The sequence below is a fragment of the Macaca mulatta genome, chromosome 1, assembly GCF_049350105.2.
Source record: "Macaca mulatta isolate MMU2019108-1 chromosome 1, T2T-MMU8v2.0, whole genome shotgun sequence".
NCBI classification, from domain to species: Eukaryota; Metazoa; Chordata; class Mammalia; order Primates; family Cercopithecidae; genus Macaca; species Macaca mulatta.
This window is the reverse complement of record NC_133406.1, coordinates 9000206-9011830: the sequence shown is the minus strand read 5'-3', so window position 1 is coordinate 9011830 and position 11625 is coordinate 9000206. Positions and strand designations below refer to the sequence as shown.

Here is an 11625-nt window from a genome sequence, read left to right as displayed (position 1 = left end):
GACAATTACACTAGAATTACTCTAGATACATGAATATATAGGCTGGTCACACTTGCTGTTTCTCGTCTGTATCCTGCTACCAGGATGTGGCCAGGCATGAGGTAAAATCTCTAATTATCTGTTAAATCTAGTTTTGCAACCACAGATATGATATTCTTACCTGATCAAATGGAATTAAGGTTAGGCCATGTTTCAGGCATCTTTAGGAATACTAAATAGCTATTAAATAACAAGAACCCTTTGGCAAAGCTTTGTAGTTTGCCTTTATGATTTCCTTACCAGTCCCCCAAGAGTAAACTATGCAGCGTTGTTTGTTATAAAAAAAAAATTGTGGTCTAAATTTGCAGGTTCCAGCATTGTTTCTGCTGCTATGTGACCTTGGACAAATCTCTTAGCCTCTCTGAGCCTGAGCTCATGCTTTAATTATCCTTGGGTTAAGAGCACCTATGTGTATTTGATAATCACACTTGTGAGTTTCAAATGAGCCTTTGAATGCAATAGAGATTTGGCAGCTGTGGCCTGCTGCACAACTGTCACTGTGAAAAAAAATAATCAATTCTTTCCCTCCCTCCTTCTTTCCCTTCTTTTGTCTTCTGAACTTCTGGAATATAGCACAGAAGAAAATAATAAGGAAATCAATAGTTCAGAATCAAAGACGTTCTGCTAAAGAAAGAGCAAAAATCAAGATTCAAAGTACCTCAGCACTCAAAGAAGCAGAAAATTCTAATAGCTGCAGGCAAATTGTGCCCTCAGAGGAGCCTAGATTCTAGAAGAAAGGAGAGAGCAGTCTTGTGAAAGAGGTGAAACAAAGGCTTTTCATGTACTCCGGAATTGCTTGGAGACTGGGATATAACCCTGGCAAAGTTATTAAAGTTGATTTCTCTAAAGCATTTACTTGAAAGGGCCACCTAAGGATAACTGGCTAACTGCCCTTAAATTACATTTATTTTAAAAAACATAGTTTGAAAAAGGATAGTAATCAAAGACTGACAAGACCAACCTTTTTAAAAAAAAAAAAATTTAAAAGCCTCGTTCATAATATGCAAAGGAAGGCTACACATTTGCTTGTTACATTTAAGTTGGACAATATAATATATAGCCTTTCTCCCTCCTCTGGGTTACTTTGAAAATATTAATAAGTTGGATATCTATTCCATATTTTCCAAGTGGTTATCAATGAACTTTTGCTTAAATACTTGTAAAACTTACTAATGCCACTTTAATCTCAGTTTACTGCTTAAAGCTTCTTTAGATATCCATATTTTTTAAATAAAACAATTCTTACAAAATAGGTAATAAATAATGCAAATAATGACGAAATGTTCAATGAGGAAAAATGTTTATCCCAATATTGTGGACAGAATGTTAAGAAACTTTTACAGGACGAAGTCTGCCTGGAAGGGTTTGCTTGGGAAAGTGGTAGTTTATAGCATAACATCTGATTTTGTGTGTTTGTGCCAAGGGTGTTTCCCTTCTGTCTTTTTCCTTTTTATAGGCAGCTACAATAGTGACATGTTTAATATTGATGAGTTTGACCTCCTGGGAGTTATCGTATATGTACCCTTTTTGAATACAAATGCTGTTTAATTTATATGGTAAACACATAGAATTTGGAGATTAGCATTTTAATCAACTCTAATCTCAGTATTTTCTACTTCTCCTACCTCTTTCTTCTGTCAAAAAAAAAAAAAAAAAATTATAACCCAACTTTAGAAATGACAGCTAATGTCCTCTCCTGGAGAAGCAGGGTCTGTGTGTGAAACATAAAAGCAGTACCATGCGCAGTAACCTTTCTTGAACCATATGCTCACGCGCATCAACAGTGTTCAACGAGATGATCAATTATTCAAGAAACAGAACAATCCATTCATTCAACAAATATTTATTGAACAGCCATGCAGAGGTATACAGGGGGTTGTGTATGTGGCCGTGACCCGATGGCACCTCTAAACTGGAATTGGGCTTCAGTTTTTCCCCATGTAAAAATTTCTTCTTTTTTGTTTAACTTTTCTCGTGGCAGGTCCAGTAGCTCTGAAGATCAGAGTGCATCTTCCAGCTGACGATCTCTTCGGTCGGGGACAATGCATGCGATTCGCACGGTGGAGATTAAAGTCCCCGAGATAGAGGAAACGTTTTTCGCGCCCAGGTTCAGCGAGGAGGCGCGCGGGGGCCGAGGGGGCGGTGGCGGCGGGCGAGGAGCCAGGCCTGAGCTGCGTTCTGCGCAGCCATTGGCGGGCGCCGCGCTCTGCACTGAGCATGTTCGCGCCCCGCCGGCCCCGAGCCGCAGCCGCAGCCGCAGCGACGGCAGCCACGGGAGCCGCCGCGCATTATGCAAAGCGGCCGCAGATGCGAGCGGGGCCAGCCGGGCGCGCGTCGGCCTCTCCTCCCAGCGGCTCGCCCAGCCGCCGCCTGACTCTCCCGGGAGACTCCCTCGGCCCGGGCCCGGGGCCGAGGAGGGCCGGGATGGCCTGAGTGCCCGCGTCGCGGCGGCGCAGCAGCGGGATTGCACCATGGGGAACCAGGATGGGAAGCTGAAGAGGAGCGCAGGTGATGCCTTGCACGAAGGCGGCGGCGGCGGCGGCGCCGAGGATGCGCTGGGGCCCAGGGATGTGGAAACCACAAAGAAGGGGAGCGGGGGTAAGAAGGCGCTGGGCAAGCACGGCAAGGGGGGAGGGGGCGGCGGCGGGGAGTCGGGCAAGAAGAAGAGCAAGTCGGACTCCAGAGCCTCGGTGTTTTCCAACCTGCGGATCAGGAAGAATCTGTCCAAGGGGAAAGGCGCCGGCGGCTCCCGCGAAGATGTGCTGGATTCCCAGGCCCTGCAGACGGGGGAGCTGGACAGCGCTCACTCCCTGCTCACCAAGACTCCGGACCTCAGCCTCTCGGCTGACGAGACCGGCCTATCGGATACCGAGTGTGCGGACCCTTTTGAGGTGACCCGTCCAGGGGGTCCTGGGCCTGCCGAGGCTAGGGTCAGGGGCCGGCCGGTCGCCGAGGATGTGGAAACTGCAGCAGGGGCGCAAGATGGACAGAGGACCAGCTCGGGCTCGGACACGGACATCTATAGCTTCCACTCGGCTACGGAGCAAGAGGATTTGCTTTCAGACATCCAGCAGGCGATCCGCCTGCAGCAGCAGCAGCAGCAGCAGCAGCAGCAGCAGCAGCAGCAGCTCCAGCTCCAGCTCCAGCAACAGCAACAGCAGCAGCAGCAGCAGCAGCTCCAGGGCGCCGAGGAGCCTGCAGCGCCCCCCACCGCCGTCTCCCCTCAGCCCGGGGCCTTCCTGGGCCTGGACCGGTTCCTGCTGGGGCCGAGCGGCGGGGCTGGGGAGGCCCCGGGCAGTCCGGACACTGAGCAGGCGCTGTCCGCGCTCTCCGACCTGCCCGAGAGCCTGGCCGCCGAGCCCCGGGAGCCCCAGCAACCGCCGTCCCCCGGCGGCCTCCCAGCCTCCGAGGCGCCCAGCCTCCCGGCGGCCCAACCCGCGGTCGCAGACTCGCCGTCCTCCACGGCTTTCCCGTTTCCCGAGACCGGGCCGGGGGAGGAAGCGGCCGGAGCCCCCGTGCGAGGGGCTGGGGACACGGATGAGGAGGGCGAGGAGGATGCTTTTGAGGATGCGCCCCGGGGCTCTCCGGGGGAGGAGTGGGCCCCGGAGGTGGGAGAGGACGCCCCGCAGAGGCTGGAGGAAGAGCCGGAGGAGGAAGCGCAAGGACCTGACTCCCCCGCGGCCGCTTCCCTGCCCGGCAGCCCTGCGCCCAGCCAGCGCTGTTTCAAGCCCTACCCGCTCATCACCCCCTGCTACATCAAGACCACCACCCGGCAGCTCAGCTCGCCCAATCACTCCCCGTCTCAGTCCCCTAATCAGAGCCCCAGGATCAAGAGGCGGCCGGAGCCCTCCTTGAGCCGAGGGTCCAGAACTGCCCTGGCCTCCGTAGCCGCCCCGGCCAAGAAGCACCGGGCCGACGGCGGCCTTGCGGGCGGCCTGAGCCGCTCGGCGGACTGGACGGAGGAGCTGGGCGCCCGCACGCCCCGGGCGGGAGGCTCCGCGCACCTGCTGGAGCGCGGGGTGGCCGCTGACAGCGGCGGTGGAGTGTCCCCGGCACTGGCCGCCAAGGCGTCTGGGGCGCCAGCGGCTGCGGATGGCTTCCAGAACGTGTTCACAGGTGAGCGCGCCCTGCTGCTGGCCTCCGGGTCGCAAGTCGCCTGCCAATCAGGGCCTTCCCCTGCCACCCGCCCTCCCTGGACTCTGGAAGGCGGTGACCTGGTAGTGGCGTGTCTCTTCTCCGTAGGGAATCCTTTTCGGCCCACCGAGCTCGCCCCCCTCGGTGAAATGCCTCGGACATACTTGTTGGTTTTCTGTGTTCTTACAAGATCTTAAAGGGAACAACTTAGTTGTGTCTGTTCTAAGTCATCTCAAAAAAGGTTGCTCTGCCCATTTCACCAAAATATCTGCTCTTCACAATGTGTAGGGTCACGCCAGGGAGATAAACTCCTTTTTCGTCTTGTTAGCTAAACCATCATTCTTCTCTTTCATTTCTCATCACCACAGCATTACAAAGAAAAAAATTGTTCATGGTTCTTTCGCAACAGTCGGTTTTGGAGGCACAAATCATTTATTCAAGTACGATCCAAATGCAATCTCTGACCGCTCTAGTATCTGTGTGTATTTGTACACGTTTGGTATGTATGTAATATGTAGTTTCTATCTTGCAGCAATCTGGGTTCCGCTACTTAGTGAAGTTAAGCGGTCACTCACTCCTGTTTGCTGCTGCAAGAAAATCCGATACATGCTATTAGAAAATTAATAAATAGAATAGTAGGGATCATTTTCATTTAGTTTCATGGTCCAACCCAGAACAGCCTGTAGTTTGGAGATAGTGAAGGTGAGAAGGTCAAAAGCACATCTAGTTCAACTGGTACCTCCCTTCCCTAGCATATGTTATAGACTCACAGCCAGGGTGACATAAAGCACAGCCAGAGTTTGTTTGCTGTGGTCAATGTCAAGCAGTCTAATGAGTTTATCCTAGCTTACAGGCTTACAGGACCCAAGGCCTTACCTTAAGAGCCCGACGTGTTTACCTAACCTCTATTCTTGATTATTAAATGAAATAGAGTGTTAGAATTTAATGAATGGAAAAATATGAAAAGTCACATGACTACTGAGAGGTTTATGATAAATATCTGAAGGATTAAACATTTCAAATGCAATCTGAAAATTTTAAAATCTTATGTTCTGTTATTTTAAACATTATGTATAAAACATCGCTTAGATGAAATTTCTCAGCACAGACAGCGACTTCTTGGCTGACTAAATGCTGGTAATGTTGGGGTAGCTACTTATTGACCACATTTTAATTTACATCTGTGGGCTACCTTTTATTTTGCCTTTATAGGGTCTTACCCTTAAAAGTAGCTTCTTCTATTCATTTCACATACTCTTATTTTTCTTCTTTTCCACCTTCTCTTTATTGTGTAGATTGTTAAAAAGAATGTTTGTAGTTTTATACCCACTAGATAAATTGTAAAAAAAAAACCCAACAAATTGAAAAAAGATCACCTTTGATAAAAGAAAATTGGAAAGTTTTTGCATTAATTTTCATGAATTTAATGTTGGTGAGGCATCACATATTTTCTCTTTAAGTGACATTCACGTATATCGTTTTCGAAAAGTGAAAATAATTCACCATAATGATTATCAATCATTAATATTAATGATAGTTATTCCTAGTAGCATAAGACTTTGGAAATTTATTTATTTCATTCATTTAGCAAATATATATATGTATATACATTTGTGTGCATATATGTGCATACACACACATACGCACACACACCCATTGAGCAGCCGCATTGTGCTATGCAGTATTCTAAATGGTAGCACACTGTGCTAGGCAGTATTCTAGATGTAGGTGATACATAGGCCATTAAATCATGATTTTGCCCTTCTAAGCCTCACTGACTAGTGAGGAGGAGACATGAAATAAGTGCAGTGCACAGAAATATCTGTATAGGTAGAGACATGCAAATCACTGCTGGGACATCACGGATGCAGTGGCTTACCTGCTTGGTGGCAAGGGGTGAGGGAAGAGGACTTGAGAGAGGAGGATTGAACAGAGTCCTGGAAGATCACAAGACCCTAAATAGGTTGAATGTTTCTTTTTAAAAAAAGTGTCTTCTTGGAACTCGCATTTTATTTTAATTTGCTAAGTATTCCCAAATTTGAAATCTGGGACTCTTAAAAGAGTCCTGTATAGGAACCACCTGGGTTTTGTTGACCTCTCCAGGCGATTTGTTTTTTAAATTGTGCAGAGTAGAAGTGCAGAGCTAGTCATTTTTATAAGGACATCACCTATTTTGTATTTGATGGTTGGATACAGCTGGTTGGTAATCAGCAAATATCTTTTTGTGTAGCAGCTTCCATATATTTATCTCATTCACTCAGCATTGTTCAGGAAAAGAGGATCAGTAGGCTTTACCCAACTTCGTAACTGGTGGGGAAATGGAGATAGAGAAAGAGGTGAAATAACTTTCTCAAGGTCACACTGTGATTCATTCAGAGGCAGATCCAGAAATAGAAAGTGAGTCGATGATTCAAGTCTAATGTACTTATTATTTCTGTTTGGATGTTCAATGTTTTAAGGCCCTATAGAGAGTAAAAACTGTTTATAAAATATATGATCAGATTTAGGGCCTTTCTTTAGTTAGATTTTCCAGTTCCTGTTTTTAATAAGGTGTACTCCTTTAATGCTTGAACATCTGGCCTTCCTTGAGCTGGATGAAGGGTGATTGTTGGCCAGAGTGAACCAGATTTTCTCTAAGCAGCTCTCATGGAAACTGTTCTTATGGTGGTAGAATGAATCCAGATTGACACAGGCCCTTGTTTCTCAGCTGTCAACTCTTCATGTCATCTGGCACTATGTTTGCTGCTTTACTCTCCTCCACTATTTTTTTATGGGTGTCTTGGAAATTACCGGCATGGGGAACACTAGCATTGTCCTTAGGGAAATTTCTTCTTGGCCTTAATTTTACATGTATTTGGATCAATTAATTGCCAGCTGCCTTCGAAGCAGGTGAGCATTGTATCTATAAGCTTCCATAAGCATGTTTTATTTTTAAACCATAGAATGAGGATTGTCAGCGCTGCAGGAAGGAACAGATGTTTTTCGCTTTTTACTGCCTTCCAAATGTAGGGAGAAAATACACGTGAAAAGGGATTTCTGTGGCACATGTTTGTGTCTCTTTGGTAGATCTAAGAACATTTAGCAATGAGGGAGACCAAACTTTATCTTGTTTTAGCTATTAAGAAACTGATGATGCCTTAGGCCATTGCATTTAAGTATTTCATAATAAATTTGTTTGAAATACATCTTTTTCAGTGTTTAGTAGAAAAAATGGCGTCTGAAATTCGGGAGGTTCCCTTACATATGAAGTATAACAGAAGCTTGGTACTAGAGTTTTGCAGTTAATTAAACTTTAGATATCTAACGTGTTAAATTTGTGATGCTAAATCACTTTTGATAGGAATCTTTCCCAAGTCAATTATGTGCTTATCATTTTTTAAACACATGGAATAAAAGTTTAATCTGTCTTAAAGGGCTTAATGTCATCTTCAGGCACATCATTGTTACATCTTATAAAAACATTAGTGATGTCCTCAACAGCTATCAAAGTGTGTGGGCTGTTGGCCTCAGTCTGTAGTTTCTGAGGTTTTTTTTGGTCTGTGTAGTTTCTTGGTTGTTTTCTTGCTGCCAGATATTTATTGTTTTAGCTGCCTTTAGTCGCTTTGCTCCTGTCTCTCAATTTTTTTGTAATTGGACTTTTCTGATCAATTTGTAATTGGCTTACAATTCCTGTAATTATGATATTGGCTATACTTATTGTACTTCTAAGTGCCAGACTAAGTGCCAGACTCTGTTGGTGCATTACATAACTATCTCTAATCCTTACAACAGTCTTGAAGTGTAGCTGTTTATCCTCATTTTTCCAATGAAAAAACCCAGGCTCAGACAGTAAAGTAACTTCTTGCCTAAGGGCATTAAGCTAGTAAGTGGCCCATCCAGCATATGTCCTTAGAAAACCAAATCTGTTGTTAATATGCATAAGATGAAACCAAGTAGATCAGTGAGCTTTTGGAGGACTAGCTAATTAATAAAGTGCATAGACTCTAGAACTTGGATTGTACAACTCTGATTTTGGCCTTTCTGAAGGTTATGTTGTTTTTTTGTTTGTTTGTTGTTGTTTTTTTTTTTTGCAAAACAGAGTTTCACTCTTGTCACTGAGGCTGGAGTGAAGTGGCGCGATCTTGGCTCACTGCAACCTCCGCCCACTGAGTTCAAGCGATTCTCCTGCCTCAGCTTCCCAAGTAGCTGGGATTATAGGCTCCCATGACCATACCCAGCTAATTTTTGTATTTTTTTGTAGAGAAAGGGTTTCACCATGTTGGCCAGGCTGGTCTTGAACTCCTGACCTCAGGTGAGCCACCTGCCTTGGCCTCCCCAAGTGCTAGGATTACAGGTGTGAAACACTGTGCCCGGCCTATCTCGATTTTTATATCAATAGAGGGAAGGACCCACTCTAGGAGTATGCCTTTTCTCATATGGCTTGGGAAATTGTTACACTGGATTGTTTTAAGGCCAGGAGTAGTTTGATTTCCAGCAAGAGCCCCTGACAGAGTATAGATGTCCAGTTAATGTCTGACGAATGAATGAAGGTCAGAATCTCCCTGATACGTATAAAATGGCTTATTATAAAAGGAAAGGGGTTTGTATGAATGCTATGCTTTCACCTAAATACTGCCTTACTGGGTTCCATATATCAGAGAAGAATTTGGCAACGTAAGCCGGGACCGGAACACTGATCTTAAATCATTTTAGATTGGTCTGAAACATCCTTTCTCATGGTTTCTTTGGGCCTGTGGTTTGGATTGAAGTCAAGTGCACCAGTAGCTTCAGTGATGGGTTTTAATGACTGCTTTATGAGTTGAGGACTGGCCTAGTTTTAAGTGCATTTAGGCATTTGTATCTAAGCCCTGTGTATTTGAAATGGAACAGGTGCTTTGAGTGCTTTTCCTTCTGATTCTTGTGAAAAGATACAGAAAATATACAGTTGGATGAAGGTAGCAGTAGTTATTCTGACTACTTTCATTCTAGGTATATTTGCAATCCTAGTTTTGCTGTATAGCTAAGTGACTCTCCAGTAATTTCTCCTCGTATCTATGAAGGTAGAAGAATAATTTCAAATTAATACTATTAAGATTAAATGAAATAGCATACGTAAAGCCCCTACAATTCTGCCTGGTACCTGAGAGGCAGTCATCTGGGCTATCTGTGCTCCTGACTGGATGTCTTATCTTAAAAAAAGTCATTCGTCAAAGTGATCAGAACCAAATTTGTTAAAACAACTCTGAAATTGTATACAAAAACTTAGGAGGATATGAATTGACCAGATACTAGTTGAGCCCCAGTTTTCTTTTTTTTCTTTTTTTTTTTTTGCGAATTGTTTATTTTATGTATTTGTTTTTCTTTTTTTTCCTGGAATTGTAAGCATTTTTGTCACTTATCAGATATTTTGTTTTGTTGTCGGGGTTGGATAAGGAAAGCATATGATGGGGTGTGACTATGAGATTCGGGGGAGGGTGCTGCTTTCCAAAGAAGGGGTGAGAAGAGGAGGCGGCAGCTGACACCCTCACTCAGTGTTTCTGCTCTGCACAGCATCTGGCTGCAATCCCCTGACTTTGCAGCTTTACCTTCCCACGATCTCCTTCATAAATGCTCTACTTTACACAAACTAATCTGCTTACTGTTTTATGAACACGCATTTCATTTTCCCGACTTTGTGCCTTTGTCTTGCAGCTTTACCCTCTTGGAATACATGATTTGTCTCTTTGGCTTTAGCATTTGAAAAGTGCTGATTGAATTCCATTTCCTCTTTGTATCTTTTCCAGCCAGGCCTTACTGGCTGTCATCTCACTTTTTCTGTACTTTACTGTCTAGATCATATTATATATGCTTCTTGGATTTAGGGATTCTTTTGGTCTTCTTTCTGGCCACCCTCTGCCTTTCTTTCCTCCTTGCCTGTTCACCTGATTCCATCCGTCCATCATCTCCTCTCCTACTAATCTGTCCACAGGTATCTCTTCCATGCCTTGCTGCGTGCCTGTCAGTATGGGAAAGGCACTGACTATACTGAGGTCTTGATGAATACTTGCTCATTCACCATTTTTGGTGGTAATATAGACAAGTTGAGTATCCAGGCTTCCTACTGGCAATTAAAACCAGTTGAATTGAAGCTGGAAAATTACTAACCTTGCTGGGCAGTCAAAATTAATTATTTTCAATGAGGTGTGATTGAATCAATGATACTTTATAGAACTTATGTTGATAGAAGAATAGCTATTCTTGTTTCTGCAGGTTAATGTTAAAATAGTAATGACATTAAAGTAACTGAGCTTCCAAATATAAACGTTATTGTAATGAAAGAAGAGGTAAAGGGAATAGAGAAAATTGTATTCCTCTGTTCATCCCTGTTTTTATATTCTAAGTACTAACCTGATGCTAATAAAAGTTAGCATTAAGGGACTGTTAGAAAGAAACAAAAAAGTACTGCCTGTGACCTGCTAGTTATTAGATATAATTTTAGTGACTGTAGAAACTTTCTAAGGCTTTTTTATATTAAAATATAAATATATGGAAAAAAATGACTTCTAATCAGTTCGGAATGGTAGTAAAGCAAGGTCGTTATAACATCAAAATTCTAGGAGTAAGGAACAGTTATTTCTGGATGCTATAATAAGGTGCTAACCACACTAGAGATTTATTATCCTTTTGATACCTGATGCTCTACTATGGGTGAAAGGGAGGGAAGAATTTATGTCTTACTCCTTTGTAAAGATGTACTTGGAAGTGTTGATTGGATGGGAAAATTACTGCCACTCTTCTGTGATCCCGTCAGGCTCCAACCTACCAGGAACCCACTGGAAGCTTTATTGTCTGTTATCCTAGAGCTGCAATGGACTGAATATGGTCCTATTATTTTCAGGAGGAATGGAATACTTTCTTGAGAAAATCAAGCCTATAATGCGTTTCAAAATTATGCTTAAAAAGGCTTAGGCACTACTCAGTTGAGTCTCTTTTTGTACTTCACGCAGAAGGGTCCTTTGTTGTAGTACCTGGTGATACAGTGGACACATATAGGAAGAAATTCTGTGTCATTTAAATGGTTGTTTTAGGTGCGCAGGAGGGGAAAGAATGTGTATCAATAAGCTAGTGTCAGCGCTATGGGAAGAGTGCAGGCTGAGAACAATCTATTTCCCTTTCCATTTTACCACCAGTTTCCTATTAGGGCACAAGGCAATCATTTCTTGCCTCTTGTTAATACCCTGGCTTCCCAGGATGGAAGAGTGAATGCAATCCTGCTGGGAAGCGTCTTCCTTCAAGTCAATTTCAACACTGTGGTTCTACAGAAATAATGATTCCAGCAGGTACCTTTTCTGCCTAATAGGGATACTGTGTGTATTTAGAGCTTTCCTTTATTGGTATAGCTGAAGAAAATTCCTATACCGGAAGACCCATTTATGCCATGGAGTAATTGATGGTGAGAGTGGTGATGTTTTGACTTTGATAGCTTTGATCAAT

At 43.9% G+C, this 11625-nt stretch overlaps 1 protein-coding gene across 1 annotated transcript in view; it reads left to right on the top strand.

The window, feature by feature from the left end:
- Nucleotides 1-2278: 2278 nt before the first annotated feature.
- FMN2 (formin 2) overlaps nucleotides 2279-11625 on the top strand; it is a 398910-nt gene continuing 389563 nt past the window's right edge. Inside the window, exon 1 of the mRNA XM_015127101.3 lies at nucleotides 2279-4155. Within this exon, the coding sequence (XP_014982587.3) occupies nucleotides 2511-4155 (1645 nt within the window). The 5' untranslated portion in view covers nucleotides 2279-2510. The remainder of the gene's footprint in view (nucleotides 4156-11625) is intronic.